General features: G+C 51.7%; 1 protein-coding gene across 2 annotated transcripts in view; it reads left to right on the forward strand.

Moving 5' to 3' along the window:
- MBD5 (methyl-CpG binding domain protein 5) overlaps positions 1-25,741 on the forward strand; it is an 88,213-nt gene that overhangs the window by 51,157 nt on the left and 11,315 nt on the right. For both annotated transcript variants that reach the window (XM_075317180.1, XM_075317181.1), the window contains 3 exons: positions 7,201-7,521; positions 20,150-20,334; positions 22,232-23,392. In XM_075317180.1, the coding sequence (XP_075173295.1) occupies positions 7,201-7,521; positions 20,150-20,334; positions 22,232-23,392 (1,667 nt within the window). The remainder of the gene's footprint in view (positions 1-7,200; positions 7,522-20,149; positions 20,335-22,231; positions 23,393-25,741) is intronic.

A 25,741-nucleotide genomic window follows, 5' to 3' on the forward strand; every position in this document is an offset into this window, starting at 1 on the left:
GTCGGCTTCTCAGCAGGAGAAACACCAGTTTTGGTTCCCCAAACGTACACGTAACTTCAGAGATGCTGTCCAGAAGCCCAGAGCGGTTCCGGACAAGCGCTTTACTAAGCGCCTCACTGACACACGTTACCCCTTCCCCTCTGACGTAGTTAAGGGTTGGGCTCAGTGTCCCAAGGTGGATCCTCCAGTCTCTAGATTGGCGGCTAGATCTGTGGTATCGGTGGCAGATGGCTCATCGCTAAAGGATGCCACTGACAGGCAGATAGAGCTCCTGGTGAAATCCATCTATGAAGCCACGGGCGCGTCTTTTGCCCCGGCCTTTGCAGCCGTGTGGGCACTACAAGCTATCTCAGCTTGTCTGGCTGAGATTAATGCGGTTACACGTAATTCTGCTCCGCAGGTTGCGTCTTTGACCTCTCAGGCGTCAGCCTTTTCTTCCTACGCCATGAACGCAGTCCTAGATTCTGCTAGCCGTACAGCGGTGGCATCCGCTAATTCTGTGGCAGTCCGCAGGGCCATGTGGCTGCGCGAATGGAAGGCAGACTCGGCCTCCAAGAGGTTCTTAACCGGTTTGACGTTTTCTGGCGACCGATTGTTTGGCGAACGATTGGATGAGATTATTAAGGAATCCAAGGGAAAGGACTCCTCCTTACCCCAGTCCAAACCTAAGAGACCTCAGCAACGGAAAATGCAATCGAGGTTTCGGTCCTTTCGTCCCTCCGCCAAGTCCCAATCCGCTTCGTCCAGCAGGCCGGAGAAAGGCCAGAGGAACTCCTATGCGTGGCGGTCTAAGTCACGCCCCCAGAAGGCCGCCGGAGGCGCTGCCTCCAAGGCGGCCTCCTCATGATTCTCGGCATCCCCGAACCGCATCCTCGGTCGGTGGCAGGCTCTCCCGCTTTTGAGACGCCTGGTGGCCACATGTTCAAGACCGATGGGTGAGAGACATTCTGTCTCACGGTTACAGGATAGAGTTCAGCTCTCGTCCTCAGACTCGTTTCTTCAGAACCTCTCCGCCCCCCGCTCGGGCCGACGCACTTTTTCAGGCAGTGGTCACTCTGAAGACAGAGGGAGTTGTGATCCCTGTTCCCCCTCAGGAACATGGTCGCGGCTTTTACTCCAACTTGTTCGTGGTGCCAAAGAAGGACGGATCATTCCGTCCCGTTCTGGACCTCAAACTGCTCAACAGACATGTGAGCACCAGACGGTTTCGGATGGAATCTCTCCGCTCGGTCATCGCCTCGATGTCACAAGGAGACTTCCTAGCATCGATCGACATCAAGGATGCTTATCTCCATGTGCCGATCGCACCCGAACATCAACGCTTCTTGCGTTTCGCCATCGGGGACGAACACCTTCAGTTCGTGGCATTGCCTTTCGGCCTGGCGACAGCCCCACGGGTGTTCACCAAAGTCATGGCATCCGTTGTGGCGGTCCTACACTCTCAGGGCCACTCGGTGATTCCCTACTTAGATGATCTCCTAGTCAGGGCACCTTCTCGGGTGGCGTGTCAACACAGCCTTACAGTCGCTCTGGCGACTCTCCAGCAGTTCGGGTGGATAATCAACTTCCCAAAATCCCAGTTGACACCGACCCAATCACTGACTTACCTCGGGATGGAGTTTCATACACAGTCAGCGGTAGTCAAGCTACCGCTGGACAAACAGCTTTCCCTGCAGGCAGGGGTGCAATCTCTTCTTCGGGGTCAGTCATACCCCTTGAGGCGCCTCATGCACTTCCTGGGGAAGATGGTGGCAGCGATGGAGGCAGTGCCGTTCGCGCAATTCCATCTGCGGCCACTCCAATGGGACATTCTCTGCAAATGGGACAGGAGGTCGACTTCCCTCGACAGGAACGTCTCTGTCCCTTGCAACCAAGACGTCTCTTCAGTGGTGGCTCCTTCCCAATTCTCTATCGCAAGGAAGATCCTTCCTACCCCCAACCTGGGCTCTGGTCACCACGGACGCGAGCCTGTCAGGGTGGGGAGTGGTTTTCCTCCACCACAGGGCTCAGGGAACCTGGACTCCGGTAGAGTCCTCCCTTCAGATCAATGTTCTGGAGATAAGGGCAGTGTATCTAGCCCTATTGGCCTTCCATCGGTGGCTGGAGGGCAGACAGATCCGTATACAGTCGGACAACGCCACTGCCGTCGCATACATCAACCATCAGGGCGGCACGCGCAGTCGTCAGGCCTTCCAGGAAGTCAGGCGGATTCTGCAGTGGGTGGAAGCCACAGCCTCCACGATCTCCGCAGTTTACATCCCCGGGACTGGGAAGCAGATTTTCTCAGTCGTCAGGGCATGGACGCGGGGGAATGGTCTCTGCACCCAGACGTGTTTCGAGAGATCTGTCGCCACTGGGGAACGCCGGACGTCGATCTCATGGCGTCACGACACAACAACAAGGTCCCGGCCTTCATGGCACGGTCTCAGGATCACAGAGCTCTGGCGGCGGACGCATTAGTTCAGGATTGGTCGCAGTTTCGACTGCCTTATGTATTTCCTCCTCTGGCGATGCTGCCCAGAGTGTTACGCAAGATCAGGTCCGACTGTCGTCGCGCCATTCTCGTCGCTCCAGATTGGCCGAGGCGATCGTGGTACCCGGATCTGTGGCATCTCACGGTGGGTCAACCGTGGGCGCTTCCAGACCGCCCAGACTTGCTGTGACAAGGGCCGTTTTTCCATCTGAATTCTGTGGCCCTCAACCTGACTGTGTGGCCATTGAGTCCTGGCTCCTAGCGTCTTCAGGATTACATCACTCCGAAGAGTGTCGGAGCTTGCAGCGCGGTCATGCAAAGCCCCCTTCCTGGTTTTTCACCAGGATAAGGTGGTTCTGCGTCCTGTCCCGGAATTTTCTCCCTAAGGTGGTATCCCCTTTTCATCTCAATCAGGATATCTCCTTACCTTCATTTTGCCCTAATCCAATTCACCAATGTGAAAAGGATTTGCACTCTTTGGATCTGGTGAGAGCACTCCGGCTCTACGTCTCGCACGGCGCCCCTGCGTCGTTCAGATGCGCTCTTTGTCCTTGTCGCTGGCCAGCGTAAGAGTTCGCAGGCTTCCAAGTCAACCTTGGCTCGGTGGATCAAGGAACTGATTCTTGAAGCCTACCGTTCTTCTGGGCTTCCGCTTCCTTCAGGGCTAAAAGCCCATTCTACCAGAGCCGTGGGTGCGTCCTGGGCATTGCGGCACCGGGCTACGGCTCAGCAGGTGTGTCAGGCGGCTACCTGGTCTAGTCTGCACACTTTCACGAAACACTATCAGGTGCATACCTATGTTTCGGCAGACGCGAGTCTAGGTAGGCGAGTCCTTCAGGCGGCGGTTGCCCACCTGTAAGAGGGGGCCGTTTCGGCTCTTTTTATCGAGGTATTCTTTTACCCACCCAGGGACTGCTTTTGGACGTCCCAATTGTCTGGGTCTCCCAATGGAGCGACAAAGAAGAAGGGAATTTTGTTTACTTACCGTAAATTCCTTTTCTTCTAGCTCCTATTGGGAGACCCAGCACCCGCCCCTGTGCCCTTCGGGCTGGTTGTTCTTTTGTGTACACCTGTTGTTCATGTTGAATTGTTCTTTTGGTTCATGGTTTCAGTTCTCCGAACATCCTTCGGATTGAATTTACCTTAGACCAATTTATAAGTTTCCTCCTTCCTGCTTTTGCACCAAAACTGAGGAGCCCGTGATGCACGGGAGGGTGTATAGGCAGAGGGGAGGGGTTACATTTTTTAAAGTGTAATACTTTGTGTGGCCTCCGGAGGCAGAAGCTATACACCCAATTGTCTGGGTCTCCCAATAGGAGCTAGAAGAAAAGGAATTTACGGTAAGTAAACAAAATTCCCTTCTTTTAAAGGGCGCTTTACACACTACAATGTATCTTACGATGTGTCGGTGGGGTCACGTTAGCAGTGACGCACATCTGGCATCGTAATGTACATTGTAGCCTGTAACGGCTACATGCGATTGAACGGTTAAACGTTCATCGCACGCACGTCATTCAATTCCTAAAAATTGAACGTCAGGTTGTTCATTGTACCCGATGTAGCACACATCGCAGTCTGTGACACCCCGGGAATGATGAACAGATCTTACCTGCGTCCTGCGGCTACCACCGGCAATACGGAAGGAAGGAGGTGGACGGGATGTTTACGTCCCGCTCAGCTCCGCCCCTCCGCTTCTATTGGCCGGCTGCCGCATGACGTCTGTGTGACGCCGAACGTCCCTCCCACTCCAGGAAGTGGACGTCGCCGCCCACAGCGAGGTCGTATGAACGGGTAAGTTCGTGTGACGGGAGTTAATCATGTGTGCGACACGGGCAACAAATTGAACGTGCCACACATACGATGGGGGCGGTTACGATCGCATACGATATCGTATGCTGGATCGTAACATGTAAAGCAGGCTTAAGTGACTATATGGATAAAAAAATTTGTTTAAAAGAACTGAAGTCCTCAGTGGTTGATACCTTTTTAATGGCTAACTGAAAAGATGGTAATAATTGCAAGCTTTCGAGACAAATTTTTTTTATCTCTACTGGCTAACACGGTACAAAGATATATTTTACTTGTATTTATATGGATGAACCAATTTATCTTATTTATTCTTATTTTTCTTTTTTTTTTTTCTTGTTACATAAAATTAAAAATGGCAAAAACTACCTGTGGGAAACTGTCACCCCTGCATTCCTCAACCCTCATGTAAAAAATAATTTCTATCCTCTAGGTCAGGGGTGGGAAACTTTTATTTTTTTTTTTTTTCTTTCTGCCAAGGGCTATTCGGATATTCATACCGTCATTTGAGGACCATACTCATAATGGGAAATTTATCAATAATCATGTAACATTTATAAAACTCAAGCAGTGGAAGGTCTGCTGTATACATTATGTAGTAGACACTGGGGCTGAACTATATACATCACATAGGAGACATTGAGGCTAGAGTATATACATGTGATAAGACATTGGGGCTGGAGTATATACATCACATAGGAGACACTGTGGCTGGAGTATATACAGTGCTGGCCAAAAGTATTGGCACCCCTGCAATTCTGTCAGAGAATACTCAGTTTCTTCCTGAAAATGATGGCAATCACAAATTCTTTGGTATTATTATCTTCATTTATTTTGCTTGCAATGAAAAAACACGAGATTGAAACAAAAATCAAATCATTGATCATTTCACACACAACTCCAAAAATGGGCCAGACAAAAGTATTGCCACCCTTAGCCTAATACTTGGTTGCACAACCTTTAGCCAAAATCACTGCGAACAACCGCTTCCGGTAACCATCAATGAGTTTCTTACAATGCTCTGCTGAAATTTTAGACCATTCTTCTTTGGCAAACTGCTCCAGGTCCCTGAGATGTGAAGGGGGCCTTCTCCAAACTGCCATTGTGAGATCTCTCCACAGGTGTTCTATGGGGTTCAGGTCTGGACTCATTGCTGGCCACTTTAGTAGTCACCAGTGCCTTCTATCAAACCATTTTCTACTGCTTTTTGAAGTGTGTTTTGGGTCATTGTCCTGCTGGAAGACCCATGACCTCTGAGGAAGACCCAGCTTTCTCACACTGGGCCCTACATTATGCTGCAAAATTTGTTGGTAGTCTTCAGACTTCATAATGCCATGCCCATGGTCAAGCAGTCCAGTGCCAGAGGCAGCAAAGCAACCCCAAAACATCAGGGAACCTCCGCAATGTTTGACTGTAGGGACCGTGTTCTTTTCTTTGAATGCCTCTTTTTTTCCTGTAAACTCTATGTTGGTGGCTTTTCCCAAAAAGCTCTACTTTTGTCTCATCTGACCAGAGAACATTCTTCCAAAACGTTTTAGGCTTTCTCAGGTAAGTTTTGGCAAACTCCAGCCTGGCTTTTTTATGTCTCGGGGTAAGAAGTGGGGTCTTCCTGGGTATCCTACCATACAGTACCTTTTCACTCCCCACACCAAGAGTCCTCCTTAGCCACACAGAGATCCCCGCACCAAGAGTCCTTACCCGCACCGAGCTTCCCGCACCAAGAGTTCTCCTTACCCGCACCGAGCTCCCCAAACTAAGAGTCCTCCTTACTTGCACGAGCTCCCCGCACCAAGAGTCTTCCTTACCCGCATGGAGCTCCCCGCACCAAGAGTCCTTACCTACACCGAGCTCCCTGTACCGAGAGTCCTCCTTACCCGCACGAGCTCCCTGTACCGAGAGTCCTCCTTACCCGCACGAGCTCCCTGTACCGAGAGTCCTCCTTACCCACACAGAGCTCCCTGTACCGAGAGTCCTCCTTACCCACACAGAGCTCCCTGTACCGAGAGTCCTCCTTACCCACACAGAGCTCCCTGTACCGAGAGTCCTCCTTACCCACACAGAGCTCCCTGTACCGAGAGTCCTCCTTACCCACACAGAGCTCCCTGTACCGAGAGACCTCCTTACCCACACAGAGCTCCCTGTACCGAGAGTCCTCCTTACCCACACAGAGCTCCCTGTACCGAGAGTCCTCCTTACCCACACAGAGCTCCCTGTACCGAGAGTCCTCCTTACCCACACAGAGCTCCCTGTACCGAGAGTCCTCCTTACCCGCACGAGCTCCCTGTACCGAGAGTCCTCCTTACCCACACAGAGCTCCCTGTACCGAGAGTCCTCCTTACCCACACAGAGCTCCCTGTACCGAGAGTCCTCCTTACCCACACAGAGCTCCCTGTACCGAGAGTCCTCCTTACCCACACAGAGCTCCCTGTACCGAGAGTCCTCCTTACCCACACAGAGCTCCCTGTACCGAGAGACCTCCTTACCCACACAGAGCTCCCTGTACCGAGAGACCTCCTTACCCACACAGAGCTCCCTGTACCGAGAGTCCTCCTTACCCACACAGAGCTCCCTGTACAGAGAGTCCTCCTTACCCGCACGAGTTCCCCGCACCAAGAGTCCTCCTTACTTGCACCATGTGAAATCTGAAACTAGATCCTTTTTATTCCTAGAAATCGGGCTTTGACTGTTAAATGAAGCTCAGTTGGTAAATGAATGCTGTTCCGTCTGCGACATCCAGAGTTTTGTTTCACAGTCAATGTGCTCCTGCCAAGCACCTGTTACCTGCGCACAGTGGCAGCAGCTGCTTTGTGGAAAGTGCCAATATTCAGTAGTTAGGACTGTGGCTCAGTGTTAGAAACGTGTCCATCATGTTACCTGCACGCTGTCTAGATCACTACTCATCACCTTTCTTTGTTCTTTAGGAGGCCCCTTACCATTGTCATCAGTAGCCATAGCCGGCACGGGTCAACCAGCTATCACAAAGACCACATCTGTCCTCCAAGATGGCGTCATAGTCACTACAGCATCGGGAACGCCAATGCAGGGTCATCATCCTGTGGGCAACAGCTTTCCGTTTCCAGGACCAGAGCACACTAATCACTTTGCACAGAACGCTAACAACAACCTTCCACGACCCGTCAACCCCAATCTTCTGAATGCCCTGCCGATGGCGCTGCCCATGCATCAGCAGCATCTACTGAATCAGAATATCCTGCACATGCTGCAACCCCCGACGGGAGACGGTAAGACTCTGCCTCCAGCCTGTCGCTCCAGTCATGCTTATCACTTTATTTTCTTTGTCGCTCCTAATTGGGAGACCCAGACAATTGGGTGTATAGCTATGCCTCCGGAGGCCACACAAAGTATTACAATAAAAGTGTAAAGCCCCTCCCCTTCAGCCTATACACCCCCCGTACTGCTACGGGCTCATCAGTTTTTATGCTTTGTGCGAAGGAGGTCAGACATCCACGCATAGCTCCACAGCTTAGTCAGCAGCAGCTGCTGACTATGTCGGATGGAAGAAAAGAGGGCCCATAACAGGGCCCCCAGCATGCTCCCTTCTCACCCCACTCTTGTCGGCGGTGTTGTTAAGGTTGAGGTATCCATTGCGGGTACGGAGGCTGGAGCCCACATGCTGCTTTCCTTCCCCATCCCTCAATTAGGGCTCTGGGTGAAGTGGGATCCCATCGGTCTCCAGGCACAGGAGACCGTGCTCCATCCACAGCTCCTGAGGACCCTGCTGGATAGGAGCCGAGTATCGTTCAGGGACATGGCCCTGCTACTTGGAGGTACTCTGTGTCCCCGTGGGGACCACGCACAGCAACACTCCAGCATTGCTGGGTGTGCTAGTGCACCTGGGACAGCAGCGCTGACTGCATTTGTGCCACTATACACTTCAGCGTCGCTGAGTGTATTTGTGTAGGGGGACTGCCGCGCTGACCGCCGCTGCCATGGTTATCCCTGCGGCGCGGCTGGGACTGTTAGTGCGCCGGGGACTTCCGCGCCGACCGCGCTTATACGGCGGCCGCGCTTATAACTATAGTCCCCGGCTTCTGCGGCCTAGTCTCATTCTTTTCCCGCCCCCAGCCCTGCCAGTCAGGGGAAGGGCGGGACGCTGTACAGGTCGGCAGCACTGAGGGCTGGAGCATGCTTTGCATACTCCAGCCCCCTCACTCTGCACAGTGGGGCACCAGTTCCCGCACTTTTCTGGGTCACGCCCACGGCTCCCTCCTCTCCCCAGGACGCCGGCAGCCATTCCTCTCAGCTCTGCTAACGCTGGAGAGGAGAGACAAGCTCAAAGAGACCCAGACAGGAATTCTGGTGCCCACACAAACGCTTTGCGCGGGCGGTAAGCAGCATCTGTGGTGCTGGCCCCACTAGTGCAGAAGTGTACTTATAGTTTATATGATTATAGTCTATACTTTACACTGTATGGTGCACTGTTGATTTTTGTCTATATACCCTCCTGTATTGCTCAGAGGAGACAACAGCATGTCGTCCACAAATAGCAAGGGTGCCATGGCACAGACTTACTATGCTGCCTGTGCAGCATGTACGGCTATACTGCCGGCAGGTTCCACTGACCCTCATTGTGTGCAATGCTCGGCCCCTGTGGCACTTTCTCAGCCGGAGCCTCTGCTAAGGGCGGCACAGGCAGAACCACCTGTTAACACTGTCCAGGTGACAGGGACGGAGTTTGCAGTTTTTACTGAAAGACTTTCTGAGACTATGGCTAAGATATTAGAAGCCTTGCAGTCCAGGCCGGCATCTCAAGCCAGGGGCACTGTGGTATCATTGTCCCCTGGTTCCCCTCAGTTGGAACAGCAATGTCTTCCCGGGGTGTCTCATGGATCCCAGGGTGAGGTCTCTGACACGGACCGCAGCCCCAGACCGATTAAGCGAGCTCGCTATGAAATTCCCTCGACATCATCACAATGTTCAGGGTCTCAGCGAGAGGACTCTCTGTATGATGAAGCGGAGGTAGCTGATCAGGATTCTGATCCTGAAGCCGCTCTCAACCTTGATACTCCTGATGGGGACGCCATAGTGAATGATCTTATTGCGTCCATCAATGAAATGTTGAATATTTCTCCCTCACCAGTGGAGGAGTCAGCTTCTCAGCAGGAGAAATTCCGTTTCAGGTTTCCCAAGCGTACAAAGAGTATGTTTCTGGACCACTCTGACTTCAGAGAGGCAGTCCAGAAACACCGAGCTTGTCCAGATAAGCGTTTTTCCAAGCGCCTTAAGGATACACGTTACCCTTTTCCCCCTGACGTGGTCAAGGGCTGGACTCAGTGTCCCAAGGTGGATCCTCCAATCTCCAGACTGGCGGCTAGATCCATAGTTGCAGTGGAAGATGGAGCTTCACTCAAGGATGCCACTGACAGACAGATGTAGCTCTGGTTGAAATCCATCTATGAAGCTATCGGCGCGTCTTTTGCTCCAGCATTCGCAGCCGTATGGGCACTCCAAGCTATCTCAGCTGGTCAGGCGCAAATTGACGCACTCACGTACGTCTGCGCCGCAGGTGGCGTCCATAACCTCTCAAACGTCGGCATTTGCGTCCTACGCTATTAATGCTGTCCTGGACTCTGCGACCCGTACGGCGGTTGCAGCCGCCAATTCGGTGGTAATACGCAGGGCCTTGTGGCTGCGGGAATGGAAGGCAGATTCGGCTTCCAAAAAGTGCTTAACTGGATTGCCATTTTCTGGCGACCGTTTGTTTGGTGAGAGATTGGATGAAATCATCAAACAATCCAAGGGAAAGGAAACATCCTTACCCCAAGCCAAACCAAAAACACCCCAACAGAGGAGGGGACAGTCGAGGTTTCGGTCCTTTCGGGGTGCGGGCAGGTCACAATTCTCCTCGTCCAAAAGGCCTCAGAAGGATCAGAGGAACGCCGACGCATGGCGGTCTAAATCACGCCCTAAAAAGACCGCCGGAGGTGCCGCTACCAAGGCGGCTTCCTCATGACTTACGGCCTCCTCACACCGCATCCTCGGTCGGTGGCAGGCTCTCCCGCCTTTGCGACACCTGGCTGCCACAAGTAAAAGACCGTTGGGTGAGAGACATTTTGTCTCACGGTTACAGGATAGAGTTCAGCTCTCGTCCTCCGACTCGATTCTTCAGAACATCTCCGCCTCCCGAGCGAGCCGAGGCTCTTCTGCAGGCGGTGGGCATTCTGACGGCAGAAGGAGTGGTGGTCCCGGTTCCTCTTCAGCAACAGGGTCACGGTTTCTACTCCAACCTGTTTGTGGTTCCAAGGAAGGACGGGTCCTTCCGTCCTGTTTTGGACCTAAAACTGCTCAACAAACACGTAAGGACCAGGCGGTTCCGGATGGAATCCCTCCGCTCCGTCATCGCCTCAATGTCCCAAGGAGATTTCCTAGCATCGATCGATATCAAGGATGCTTATCTCCACGTACCAATTGCTCCAGAGCATCAGCGCTTCTTGCGCTTCGCCATAGGAGACGAACACCTTCAGTTCGCGGCACTGCCGTTCGGCCTGGCGACAGCCCCAAGGGTTTTCACCAAGGTCATGGCTACAGTAGTTGCGGTCCTCCACTCTCAGGGTCACTCAGTGATACCTTACTTAGACGATCTGCTGGTCAAGGCACCCTCTCAAGAGGCATGCCAACACAGCCTCAACGTTACTCTGGAGATTCTCCAGAGTTTCGGGTGGATCATCAATTTTCCAAAGTCAAATCTGACACCGGTCCAATCACTGACATATCTTGGCATGGAGTTTCATACTCTTCCAGCGATAGTGAAGCTTCCGCTGGACAAACAGCGTTCACTACAGACAGGGGTACAATCTCTCCTTCAAGGTCGGTCACACCCCTTGAGGCACCTCATGCACTTCCTGGGGAAGATGGTGGCAGCAATGGAAGCAGTCCCTTTCGCGCAGTTTCACCTGCGTCCTCTTCAATGGGACATCCTACGCAAGTGGGACAGGAGGCAGACGTCCCTAGACAGGAACGTCTCCCTTTCTCAAGCAACCAAAGCTTCCCTTCGGTGGTGGCTTCTTCCCACCTCATTATCGAAAGGGAAATCCTTCCTACCCCCATCCTGGGCGGTGGTCACGACGGACGCGAGCCTGTCAGGGTGGGGAGCAGTTTTCTTCGGCGCTCTATTGGGAGACCCAGACGATTGGGTGTATAGCACTGCCTCCGGAGGCCACACAAAGCAATTACACTAAAAAGTGTAAGGCCCCTCCCCTTCTGGCTATACACCCCCAGTGGGATCACTGGCTCACCAGTTTTCTGCTTTGTGCGAAGGAGGTCAGACATCCACGCATAGCTCCACTGTTTGTAGTCAGCAGTAGCTGCTGGCTATATCGGATGGAAGAAAAGAGGGCCCATATGGGGCCCCCAGCATGCTCCCTTCTCACCCGCGGTGGTGCTTGTAAGGTTGAGGTACCTATTGCTGGTACAGAGGCTGGAGCCCACATGCTGTTTTCCTTCCACATCCCCTGGAGGGCTCTGTGGAAGTGGGATCTTGCCGGCCCCCAAGCCCTGGGGCCGGGCTCCATCCACAGACCCAGAGAACCTGCTGGATTTGGGGCGGGAGTGCCGTTCAGGGACAAGGCCCTGCAACTTTCAGGTACTCTGTGTCCCCGGCAGGCACGGACACTCTCAAGGCTTCCTGAGCGTTATAGTGCGCCGGGGACAGTAGCGCTGTGCGCTGGGGTTAGGTCACTGCAGCTTTGCTGAGTGACGTTACATGTTGGGAACTACTGCGCCGACTGCTCCTGGAGCGGCGGCGCAGCTGCGACTTGTGGTGCGCCGGGGACTTTGCGCCGACCGCGCTTTTACGGCGGCGGCGCTTCTAACTTTAGCCCCCGGCTTCTGCGGCCTAGCGCCGCTTCGTTCCCGCCCCCACCCTGTCAATCAGGGTAGGGGAGAGACGCTGCTCAATAGGCAGCGCCGAGGGCTGGAGCTTTATTTACATGCTCCAGCCCTCTCACTAGGCACAGTGGGAAGCAGGCTTCCCGCTCTTCGTCTGTATACGCCCAGGGCCCGCCCCCCCTCTCCACAAGGACGCCGGCAGCCATTACACATGCGGTCTGGCTGGGGAGAGGCAGCAGGCTCTGGGAGACCCAGACTAAAGGGATTTCGGCGCCCACACACCCGCTCCTAAGCGGGCGGTAAGCAGCACTTTAGTGCTGGCCCCACTAGTGCCTCAGTGTTATATTAGTGTACTTTTTTCTTGGTACCATATATATATATATAGTTGCACTGTAAGGTCGCTTCTTGGCTGGACACCCTGTACTGCTCTGAGGAGGCAGCAACATGTCATCCGCAAAACGCAAGGGTGCCAAGGCACGGGCTGTGTACACTGTTTGTACTGCATGTGGGGCTGATCTACCGGCAGGCTCTAAGGACTCACATTGTGTGCAATGTTCAGTCCCAGTGGCACTTCGTCAGCCAGAGCCTATTGTGGTGGTAGTGGCCCAGGCAGAGACGCCTGTGAACCCTGCCCCGGTGACGGGGACAGACTTTGCAGTTTTTGCTGATAAAATGTCTGTGACTATGACAAAAATCCTGGAGACCTTGCAGTCCAGGCCAGTTACTCAGACCATGGACACTGCTGTGTCTATGCTCTCCGGTCCCCCTCAGTTGGAACTAATCCGTGCTCCAAGGGGGTCTCAAGCATCACAGGCTGAAGTCTCTGACTCAGATGACAGTCCCAGGCAGCCTAAGCGAGCTCGCTGGGAAAGACCCTCCACATCATCACACTGCTCAGGGTCTCAACGAGAAGAGTCTCTCTGTGATGAGACTGAGGACGGTGATCAGGATTCTAATCCTGAGGCCCCTCTCAATCTGGATGCCCCTGATGGTGACGCCATGGTTAATGACCTTATATCGGCAATTAATAGACTGTTGGATATTTCTCCCCCAGCCCCTTCTGCAGAGGAGGCAGCTGCACAGCAGGAGAAGTTCCATTTCCTGTATCCCAAGCGTAAATTAAGTGCTTTTTTGGACCACTCTGACTTCAGGGAATCGATCCAGAAACACGACGCTCATCCAGACAAGCGTTTCTCTAAACGTTCTAAGGATACCCGTTATCCTTTTCCCTCTGAGGTGGCCAAACGCTGGACCCAGTGTCCAAAGGTGGATCCCCCAATTTCCAAGCTTGCGGCTAGATCCATAGTCGCAGTAGAGGATGGCGCTTCACTTAAAGATGCCAACGACAGACAGATGGACCTTTGGTTGAAATCTGTCTATGAAGCTATCGGCGCGTCGTTTGCTCCAGCATTCGCGGCCGTGTGGGCACTCCAAGCTATTTCAGCTGGTTTAGCACAGGTGGATGCTATCATACATCCAGCAGTGCCGCAAGTGGCGTCCCTAACTTCGCAAATGTCTGCGTTTGCGACCTATGCTATCAATGCTGTCCTAGAATCTACGAGCCGTACCGCTATGGCGTCCGCCAATTCTGTGGTTTTGCGCAGAGCCTTGTGGTTAAAGGACTGGAAAGCAGATGCTGGTTCCAAAAAATGCTTAACCAGCTTGCCATTATCTAGAGACAGACTGTTTGGTGAGCCATTGGCTGAAATCATAAAACAGTCCAAGGGTAAGGACTCTTCCTTACCACAGCCCAGAGCAAGTAAACCTCAACAGAAAAAGTGGCAGTCGAGGTTTCGGTCCTTTCGAGGCTCGGGCAAGGCCCAATTCTCCTCGTCCAAAAGGACTCAGAAAGAACAAGGGAGCTCAGATTCCTGGCGGGCTCACTCACGCCCCAGGAAAGCAAATGGAGGAACCGCTTCCAAAGCGGCTACCTCATGACTTTCGGCCTCCTCCCTCCGCATCCTCGGTCGGTGGCAGGCTCTCCCGCTTTTGCGACATTTGGCTGTCACAGGTCAAAGACCGGTGGGTAACAGACATTTTGTCTCGCGGGTACAGAATCGAGTTCAGTTCTCGGCCTCCACTTCGGTTCTTCAGAACCTCCCCACACCCCAACCGAGCAGATGCCCTGCTGCAGGCGGTGGACTCTCTAAGAGCAGAAGGAGTCGTGATCCCTGTCCCCCCTCAGGAACGGGGGCGAGGATTTTACTCCAATCTTTTTGTGGTTCCAAAAAAGGACGGCTCCTTCCGTCCTGTTCTGGACCTAAAACTGCTCAACAAGCATGTGAACGCCAGGCGGTTCCGGATGGAATCCCTCCGCTCAGTCATTGCCTCAATGTCTCAAGGAGATTTCCTAGCATCAATAGACATCAAAGATGCTTATCTCCACGTGCCGATTGCTACAGAGCACCAACGCTTTCTACGCTTCGTGATAGGAGACGACCATCTTCAGTTCGTAGCTCTGCCATTTGGTCTGGCGACAGCCCCTCGGGTGTTCACCAAGATCATGGCGGCAGTGGTAGCAGTCTTGCACTCTCAGGGACACTCTGTGATCCCTTACTTGGACGATCTACTGGTCAAGGCACCCTCTCAAGAGGCATGCCAACTCAGCCTGAATGTTGCACTGGAGACTCTCCAGGCGTTCGGGTGGATCATCAACTTCCCAAAGTCAAATCTGGCACCGACCCAATCACTAACGTATCTTGGCATGGAGTTTCATACTCTCTCAGCGATAGTGAAGCTTCCGCTGGACAAGCAGCAGTCTCTACAAAATGGGGTGCAGGCTCTCCTTCAAAGTCAGTCGCACTCCTTAAGACGCCTCATGCACTTCCTCGGGAAGATGGTGGCGGCAATAGAGGCGGTTCCGTTTGCGCAGTTTCATCTGCGTCCACTTCAATGGGACATTCTCCGCCAATGGGACGGGAAGTCAACATCCCTGGACAGGAAAGTCTCCCTTTCCCAGACGGCCAAAGACTCTCTGCAGTGGTGGCTTCTTCCCACCTCATTATCACAGGGAAGATCCTTCCTACCACCGTCTTGGGCGGTGGTCACGACAGACGCGAGTCTGTCAGGGTGGGGAGCAGTCTTTCTCCACCACAGGGCTCAGGGTACGTGGACTCAGCAGGAGTCCACCCTTCAGATCAATGTTCTGGAAATCAGAGCAGTGTATCTTGCCCTACTAGCCTTCCAGCAGTGGCTGGAAGGAAGGCAGATCCGAATTCAGTCGGACAACTCCACAGCGGTGGCATACATCAACCACCAAGGGGGGACACGCAGTCGGCAAGCCTTCCAGGAAGTCCGGCGGATTCTGATGTGGGTGGAAGCCACAGCCTCCACCATATCCGCAGTTCACATCCCCGGCGTAGAAAACTGGGAAGCAGACTTCCTCAGTCGCCAGGGCATGGACGCAGGGGAATGGTCCCTTCACCCAGACGTGTTTCAGGAAATCTGTCACCGCTGGGGGGTGCCGGACGTCGACCTAATGGCGTCACGGCACAACAACAAGGTCCCAACCTTCATGGCACGGTCTCGCGATCAAAGAGCGCTGGCGGCAGACGCCCTAGTGCAAGATTGGTCGCAGTTCCGGCTCCCTTATGTGTTTCCACCTCTGGCACTCTTGCCCAGAGTGCTACGCAAGATCAGATCCGATTGCAGCCGCGTCATACTTGTCGCCCCAGACTGGCCGAGGAGGGCGTGGTATCCGGATCTGTGGCAGCTCACGGTCGGCCAACCGTGGGCACTCCCAGACCGACCAGACTTACTGTCCCAAGGGCCGTTTTTCCATCGGAATTCTGCGGCCCTGAACCTGACTGTGTGGCCATTGAGTCCTGGATCCTAGCGTCTTCAGGATTGTCCCAAGGGGTCGTTGCCACCATGAGACAGGCTAGGAAGCCCACGTCCGCTAAGATCTACCACAGAACGTGGAGGATATTCTTATCCTGGTGCTCTGCTCAGGGAGTGTCTCCCTGGCCATTTGCATTGCCTACCTTTCTTTCTTTCCTGCAATCTGGGTTAGAAAAAGGTTTGTCGCTCGGCTCCCTTAAAGGTCAGGTCTCGGCGCTATCCGTCTTTTTTCAGAGGCGTTTGGCACGCCTTCCTAAGGTGCGCACGTTCCTACAGGGGGTTTGCCATATCGTACCCCCGTACAAGCGGCCGTTAGATCCATGGGATCTGAACAGGGTACTAGTTGCCCTCCAGAAGCCGCCCTTCGAGCCTCTGAGGGAGGTTTCACTTTCTAGACTATCACAGAAAGTGGCTTTTCTGGTAGCGATCACATCTCTTCGGAGAGTGTCTGAGCTGGCAGCACTATCATCCAAGGCTCCCTTCCTGGTCTTCCACCAGGACAAGGTTGTGCTGCGCCCCATTCAGGAGTTTCTCCCGAAGGTGGTATCCTCTTTTCATCTTAATCAGGATATCTCTTTGCCTTCGTTTTGTCCTCATGCAGTTCATCGGTATGAGAAGGATTTACATTTGTTAGATCTGGTGAGAGCACTCAGAATCTACATTTCCCGCACGGCGCCCTTGCGCCGTTCGGATGCACTCTTTGTCCTTGTCGCTGGTAAGCGCAAAGGGTCGCAGGCTTCTAAGGCCACCCTGGCTCGATGGATCAAAGAACCAATTCTTGAAGCCTACCGTTCTGCTGGGCTTCCGGTTCCATCAGGGCTGAAGGCCCATTCTACCAGAGCCGTGGGTGCATCCTGGGCATTACGACACCAGGCTACGGCTCAACAGGTGTGCCAGGCAGCTACCTGGTCGAGTCTGCACACTTTCACCAAACATTATCAGGTGCATACCTATGCTTCGGCGGACGCCAGCCTAGGTAGAAGAGTCCTGCAGGCGGCAGTTGCCTCCCCGTAGGGGAGGGCTGTCTTGCAGCTCTAACATGAGGTATTTCTTTACCCACCCAGGGACAGCTTTTGGACGTCCCAATCGTCTGGGTCTCCCAATAGAGCGCCGAAGAAGAAGGGAATTTTGTTACTTACCGTAAATTCCTTTTCTTCTAGCTCTTATTGGGAGACCCAGCACCCGCCCTGTTGTCCTTCGGGATTTTTGGTTTGTTTGCGGGTACACATGTTGTTCATGTTGAACGGTTTTCAGTTCTCCGATGTTACTCGGAGAGAATTTGTTTAAACCAGTTATTGGCTTTCCTCCTTCTTGCTTTTGCACTAAAACTGGTGAGCCAGTGATCCCACTGGGGGTGTATAGCCAGAAGGGGAGGGGCCTTACACTTTTTAGTGTAATTGCTTTGTGTGGCCTCCGGAGGCAGTGCTATACACCCAATCGTCTGGGTCTCCCAATAAGAGCTAGAAGAAAAGGAATTTACGGTAAGTAACAAAATTCCCTTCTTTCTCCACCACAGGGCTCAGGGTACGTGGACTCAGCAAGAGTCCTCACTTCAGATCAATGTTCTGGAGATCAGGGCAGTGTATCTTGCCCTAAAAGCGTTCCAGCAGTGGCTGGAAGGCAAGCAGATCCGAATTCAGTCCGGCAACTCCACAGCGGTGGCTTACATCAACCACCAAGGTGGGACACGCAGTCGGCAAGCCTTTCAGGAAGTCCGGAGGATTCTGCTGTGGGTGGAAGCCACAGCATCCACCATATCCGCAGTTCACATCCCGGGCGTAGAAAACTGGGAAGCAGACTTTCTCAGTCGCCAGGGCATGGACGCAGGGGAATGGTCCCTTCACCCGGACGTGTTTCAGGAGATCTGTCGCCGCTGGGGGATGCCGGACGTCGACCTAATGGCGTCACGGCACAACAACAAGGTCCCAACATTCATGGCTCGATCTCAAGATCACAGAGCTCTGGCGGCAGACGCCTTAGTTCAGGATTGGTCGCAGTTTCAGCTTCCTTATGTGTTTCTTCCTCTGGCTCTGTTGCCCAGAGTGTTACGCAAGATAAGGGCCGACTGCCGCCGCGCCATCCTCGTCGCTCCAGACTGGCCGAGGAGGTCGTGGTACCCGGATCTGTGGCATCTCACGGTCGGCCAACCGTGGGCACTGCCAGACCGACCAGATTTGCTGTCTCAAGGGCCGTTTTTCCATCTGAATTCTGCGGCCCTCAACCTGACTGTGTGGCCATTGAGTCCTGGATCCTAGCGTCTTCAGGATTATCTCAAGAGGTCATTGCCACTATGAGACAGGCTAGGAAACCAACGTCCGCCAAGATCTACCACAGGACGTGGAAAATATTCCTGTCGTGGTGCTCTGCTCAGGCGTTTTCTCCCTGGCCATTTGCCTTGCCCACTTTTCATCTCAATCAGGACATCTCCTTACCCTCGTTTTGTCCTCATTTAGTTCACCAATGTGAAAAGGATTTGCACTTGTTAGATCTGGTGAGAGCACTCAGACTCTACATTTCTCGTACGGCGCCCCTGCGCCGCTCCGATGCTCTCTTTGTCCTTGTCGCTGGCCAGCGTAAAGGGACACAAGCTTCCAAATCAACCCTGGCTCGGTGGATCAAGGAACCAATTCTCGAAGCTTACCGTTCCTCGGGGCTTCCGGTTCCCTCAGGACTGAAGGCCCATTCTACCAGGGCCGTGGGAGCGTCCTGGGCCTTGCGACACCAGGCTACGGCTCAGCAGATGTGTCAGGCAGCTACCTGGTCGAGCCTGCACACTTTCACGAAACACTATCAGATGCATACCTATGCTTCGGCAGATGCCAGCCTAGGTAGGCGAGTCCTTCAGGCGGCAGTTGCCCACCTGTAGGACGGAGCCGTTACGGCTCTATTATGAGGTATTATTTACCCACCCAGGGACTGCTTTTGGACGTCCCAATTGTCTGGGTCTCCCAATTAGGAGCGACAAAGAAGAAGGGAATTTTGTTTACTTACCGTAAATTCCTTTTCTTCTAGCTCCAATTGGGAGACCCAGCACCCGCCCCTGTTTTTTGTATACACATGTTGTTCATGTTAAATGGTTTCAGTTCTCCGATATTCCTTCGGATTGAATTTACTTTAAACCAGTTTATAATTTTTTCCTCCTTCTGGCTTTTGCACCAAAACTGATGAGCCCGTAGCAGTACGGGGGGTGTATAGGCTGAAGGGGAGGGGCTTTACACTTTTAGTGTAATACTTTGTGTGGCCTTCGGAGGCATAGCTATACACCCAATTGTCTGGGTCTCCCAATTGGAGCTAGAAGAAAAGGAATTTACGGTAAGTAAACAAAATTCCCTTCTTTGTACTGATTAATACCATAAAATGATTTATAAGAGCCATCAATCAAAGGTAGAAACTCGCAGCAAGAGCCAAGGTCGGTCCGTACCGGCCCACCGATAAATGTACAGGAGGTGGGATGTCTAATGTTAATTTCTGCAGGGCTGTAGGGAACTGACCATTAGGAGCTTAATTAAATGGGTTGTCCACTACTTTTACATTGATGGTGTATCCTTGGGATAGGTCATAAATGTCTAATTGGCCGAGATCCAACACAAAGCACCTCCGCCGATCAGCTGCTCTCGGGCCCGGCGGCGGCAGGCAGCCAGACAGAATGCTCCATTCCGGAGCTGCTCCATCTTCGGATAGTGGTCGGGTACTGCATATCCACCTCCTATTGATCTGAATGGGAGGCGGATGTGCATTACCCGGCCGCAGCTACTATCCGAAGACAGGGCAGCGCCGGAGCTGAGCATTTTGAGCTGCCGGTTGCTGCCGCCGGCACCGAGAACAGCTGATTGGCGGGGGTGCTCGGTGTCGGATACCATCAGATCAGACATTGATGACCTATCGTAAAAGTAGTGGACAACCCCTTTAAGTGACACAGATGGTGATGGCAGCAGCTAACCTGCTGATGGTTTCCATTAAAAGGGATAAGCTTTGACAAATGTGGATCCCACTGTTAAAATCCGCACCGATCTCCAAAAAAAAATAGACTGACACCCACTATATCCAACTGAGACTGTTGCGGGGCAACATAAGAGTTTGTAGCTTGACGACTAGTCAACGAGCCACATTCAGGATAAGTTTGGGGAGGCTTAATGCAGTCTCCTGGACCCCTCAAAGTCTAATGTGTTGTGTGTCTTACAGGAGACCTGTCATCAGTGAACAACTCCCTGAATAACCATCAGCTGTCTCACCTTCAGTCCATACTCAACAACAATCAGCAACAGCAGCTCCTGCAAGGCTTCACCAATCTGCACGCCTTGAAAGGACACGGTCCCGGGCCTCCGAACAATATAAACCCCATGGCCTGTTTGTTCCAAAACTTCCAGGTAATTTTTTGAAGAATTACACAATTGTCATGTAAGTCAATGTGCTAAATCCCCCATATTGGGAAAAGGTTTTTTGCTTTTTGTAGACATTCTTATCTGTACTGATTCCAGGAGCTTTTCTTCATGTTATCAACCCTCTAACCCATCCATCAATGTGTCTTCTTTCCCAGTGGCGTAACTAGAGTTTGATGGGCCCAGTGCAAATTTTTGACCTGACCCCTCCCCCCCCATCCCCGCATGTTAGTCAGATGCATTTATATGTATGTTTACATTTAGTGTTCTAAATCCTATAAAGACATAAGAGTTGTCCCCCCATTATGATGTAATGTCCCCCATCCTGTTCTAATGTACTCCACCCCGGGCTCCTTCCTGGCATATATGTTCCCCAATCCTGGCATATACTGTCCCCTGTTATGATTCGGTGACCAAGGAGGATCAGAAAAAGGACAAAAAACTAGGAAACACAGAGAATCACCAGAGTGGTTGGAATCTCAACGAACTGCAGACCTAACACTAACACGCAAGTAGAAGTAGCCGTGGGACATGCCTACGATGACCTGGTCGCCTCGACACAGCTGGAGAACTAATTATTCCTACAGAGATTTTTGCAGGAAAGATTAATCTGCCTCGGAGCAGTCCCCAAAGTTATAGATTGCCCCCCACATGTAAAGATTATGGTGATTGTAGGAAAACACAATACACAGGTAGAAAACAGATTCAGCAAAGATGAGGCCCGTCCCATCTAAATAGGGCAGGACAGAAAAGAGCACTGTCTGCAGCCGTGCAATACTCTAGAAAAAGAACCAACACGCCTGAACTGGAAAAATACTGAGCCCACACAGACTCTCCCCCACTATATCAGGACTCTGGTGTAACTGGGATTCAAACAAACGCTAACATAGTGGAGGAAAATTAGTACCAAGCATGGCAAAACAAAATACATAGCAGAATATGGAGCAAGGTATACAGACATTCCCAGCAGGGAATGATCCAACTCCACCCAGAACTCCACACAGGCAAAAACAGGAAATAAGCCTTTGTACCTTAAACAAAAAAACAAGAAAGTAGAAACCACCAGCAGAGGTACAAAGACCAAACTTACCTGAAAGGAGTTCTGGTAGACACAGAAGGAAGGACTGGCTTCAGGATGTCCTTAGCACACTTAAGACAACATTGAGCACCAGCAAGGAACAAGAGAATACTACTGTTATATAGGCCCAATCAGAACCACCTGACTGCCAATCATCCTCAGCTGTCTGGTTTCCATTCAGCAAGCTAACTCTACTACCAGCACTGACCACAAGAGGAAGCCCCAAACGAATCCAATCCAAATGAATTCACAACAATCTCCCTCCTGGTGTATATGTTCCTCTCCTGGGCCCCTCCTAGTTTACACTGTCCCCTTTCTGGTATACAATGTCCTCCTCCTGGTATATACTGTCCCCCTCCTGGTATATACTGTTCTCACCACCGTCCCAGCTCCCACGCAGCATGGCGTTCTCCTCTGTAGCTGGCCCGCAGTGGATGTCAGCTTTCATCGGCATTCGTGCTATGGCAATGAATGTTGTCATATATATGTGCCGCCTCAGTAATGGGGACGCCGATGAAAGCTGCCAGCTTCTATTTGGCCGGCAGCGTGTATCGCACTGCAGTGACTCGACAGGTCTCTGCACCGCGATACATTTCAACTGGATGTGCGGCTTCGGGCACACGCACATCCAGCTGAAGCAGGGGCTGCAACCCCGGTCACGATCCCTGTGACTGTGATAGTTCCGTCCCTGCTTCTTCCTGGTCTTTTTATGATCCCTAAAGAGTTAGACCATTATTAATTTGGACAAAATATCACCTACATTATTATTACCTCCATTCATATTTTTTTTTTCTTTATTTTCAACAGGTGAGAATGCAAGAAAACAAAGAGGTAAATGCCCAGATGGGACTGTCTTCAATACACGAAAACCCAAACTCTGCACTTCCTCCATTTCCAGAGAAATCCTGCACCATGCCGCACAGGACAGAGCCGTACATAAAAGATAAACGGGAGGGAGACGGCTCGGTGGACGCCATCTATAAAGCTGTGGTAGACGCGGCCAGTAAAGGAATGCAGGTGGTCATCACTACGGCCGTGTCCAGCACAACACAGATGAGCCCCATCCCAGCACTAAGTGCCATGAGTGCCTTCACCGCATCCATCGGTGACCCGTTAAATCTCTCGAGTGCGGTGAGCGCTGTCATCCACGGAAGGAACATGGCAAACTCTGATCACGAGGTCAGGACAAGGAACTCTAGAGGTAACCGGATGAGGAAAAACTTAGATCACGGCAAACATATGGCTGACGGGGACGGGTTTGATTATTTAAAAGCGGGCTGCAATACACCTAAAAGACAATGGAATGGGGGTCAGAGTCCCGGAGACGTGAACAGGTGGAAATGTGAGGAGGTTCTGGACCACAATGCACAGGTCCATGGCAATCCTTACCAAGCAAGATCTGGCAACATCTCTATATTGCACTCTTTCGAAGACGAGCAGTGCCAGATTTTGTTGCCCCCCAGACATTGTCCGAACGATAAAATGCTAGAGGATAACTTCAGGTTTAACCATTACAAAAGAACTATGATGAGTTTTAAAGAGCGGTTGGAAAACACAGTGGAACGGTGCGCTCACATGAACGGGACCCGGGCCGCTCCGCACAGAGGGTACGGAGATCTGCTCAGCATCCCCAAACACGAGATCAGCATGGAGGAACAATCTCCCAGCTCTTCCAACAGTTTGGAAAGTTCTTTAGCGAGAGACTACATCCATTATAATGGAGACTTCCATGCCAAAGGCATGAACGGCTGCGCCCCGAGTCCCTCAGACACCAAGAGTATCAGCAGCGAGGACGATCTTAGGATACCCGACTCCCCGTCATCAAATGACTTAATGCCTTATAGGCCGAGGACGTTTAATATGGGAGACTTAGTCTGGGGACAGATTAAAGGACTGGCCGCGTGGCCTGGAAAATTGGTGAGGGACAACCTCCACAACTCGTATCAACAGAACTCTGAGGAGGGGAAGGTACACGTCCACTTGTGTATTTTTTTAGGATATGTTAATTGTGTGAGCTGGATACTGGCGTGTGGTAAGAAGTGTTGTCTTCTCATGAATGAAGAAGGTAAAAAGAGGGATTTTTGGGTACTCACCGGAAAATCTCTTTCTCTTGAGTTTTCATTGGGGGACACCGCTACCGTCCTGTGTCCCCCCCCCCCCCAATGAAACGAGAGAGAAATGTGCGGATTTTAAAGGGTTTATTGACGTTCATCCATAGTGATCTACATGATTGAAGGTGCCACTGTATTCTGGCATGTGCCATTTCCCTTTTGTTTACCAGGTACGGCTTGTTCTTTATTTTTTTATTTAGCACAATTTTGCAGTTTAGTTTTGTTCCTTTCAATTAAATTGGACCAAGCTTAAAAAAAATGGCCACAACCACTACTAAATTTCTTGAGATGTAATGGATAAAAAGCAACGAGAAGGCGGTAGCCCTGTCATCTAATATGTCTTAAAGGGAATCTCTCAGGTGCAATATACACCCAGAACCACGAGCAGTTCTGTGTGCGTATTTCTAAAACCGTCCTTGTATCTAGTAGCATAGATAAAGGGATCTTTAGAAAAAGTATTTCTAAAGATCCCTTATGATATGCTAATGAGTGCAAAGACTAATCGCAAGGGCATTATATCCCTCGACTAGTCCGCCCTCTTACCATGCCCACAGTGGCGTGCTAACATGCTATTCAGTGCCAATCATCAATGGTGACTCACGTAACTGTTGTCACCACCGATGACGCCGGGTTTAGGCTCAGTGCGCATGATCAGAGGTCACCGCACTTCCAGTCATACCCATTAAGAAGCCGGGTGTACGCGTCCCGGCTTCAGAGAGGTTTAGTGCGCATGACTGAAAGTGCCGGGACTTCTGATCACGTGCACTGAGCCTAAAGGCCCTGTCACACACCGAGATAAATCTGCGGCAGATCTGAGGTTGCAGTGAAATTGTGGACAATCAGTGCCAGGTTTGTGGCTGTGTACAAATGGAACAATATGTCCATGATTTCACTGCAACCACAGATCTGCCAAAGATTTATCTCTGTGTGTGACGGGGCCTTAAGCCAACGTCGAGGCGATGACAACGGACACAGGTACACGTGTCACTGCCAATGACGCTAGTACTGCATAGCATGTTATTACTCCCCTGTGGATGTGCTAACATGTTAAGAGGGCGGACTAGTCTTGGGAAATAACGCCCTTGCGACTAGTCCCTGCGCTCATTAGCATATCATAAAGGATCTTTAGAAATTCTTTTACTAAAGATAACTTTATCTCTGCTACTAGATACAGGGACAGTTAGGCAGGGATTAGCAATATGCACCCAGAACTGCTCGTGGTTCTGGGTGCATATTGGACCTGACAAGTTCCCTTTAAGGCTGTGTTCTCGCTGCAGCTGAAAATTACTGCAATTTTTTGCACTGCATTCATCTGCAAATCCGTGGGGCCGTTCTGATCGGCTGCCTGATATTGCAGGGGAAATGGCAGGAAAATCTGTGGAAAGACCGGAGCGGCACAGAGGATAAGCGGTCAATACAGAAGTCAAGCAAGCCACTTTAATAATTCATTCCTGTGTGAATCTGCTGGGTGTCTGTAGTCTGACTATCGGTCCTGTACAGATCACTGCATTGTCGGAGAGCTCTGCACAATAAGCTGCTGTCGATGTTACTCCGCTTTGCTCGCTCCAGTCCGGTGGCGTCCGTCGGTCTTTTTATGGTTCTCTTTCAGCGATGAGGTCTTGTACATCTACTTCACTTCCGCAGCTAATCACTGTGCACAAAAGTTACCTGGCGGCAATCATTGATTGACTGCAGCAGCGGATGTACAACACTTTCTTGGTGTGGATGAGGACCAAAGACTAACGAGGACCATCGGAACCGGAGCAGTGGCGGATTTCTTTCACTCTTTTATTGTTGCCTAAATTTGATGGGCTACTCACGTTAATTTGTGCATCGCTGTCACTGGAGTGACTGAATACATAAGGGTGCACCAGAAAATACATTTATAATGCATGACATTTCCTGGCAGAATCATTCTAGAGATCTGATGGTCTTGTCCTGCTTGTCCCTTGCATTGCACATAATACCGAGAGTGCGAGGAGAGCGAAAATTGCAAAAAAATAGAGCAAACCCACACATTTCACAAAGCATGAAATGCACAATGACATCCGCGGGATAAATCGTCGTGCGGTGATGTAAAATCCGCAGTTCTTATCAATTTACCCTGCAAATATTTTTTGCAACGATCTCCATGTACTCTACGTGACAACGTACGGAAAGACATGCCCGAGCAGTGGGGACAATGCGGGCGGATGCCCAGTGATGA

Source organism: Anomaloglossus baeobatrachus, chromosome 7, assembly GCF_048569485.1.
Source record: "Anomaloglossus baeobatrachus isolate aAnoBae1 chromosome 7, aAnoBae1.hap1, whole genome shotgun sequence".
NCBI classification, from domain to species: Eukaryota; Metazoa; Chordata; class Amphibia; order Anura; family Aromobatidae; genus Anomaloglossus; species Anomaloglossus baeobatrachus.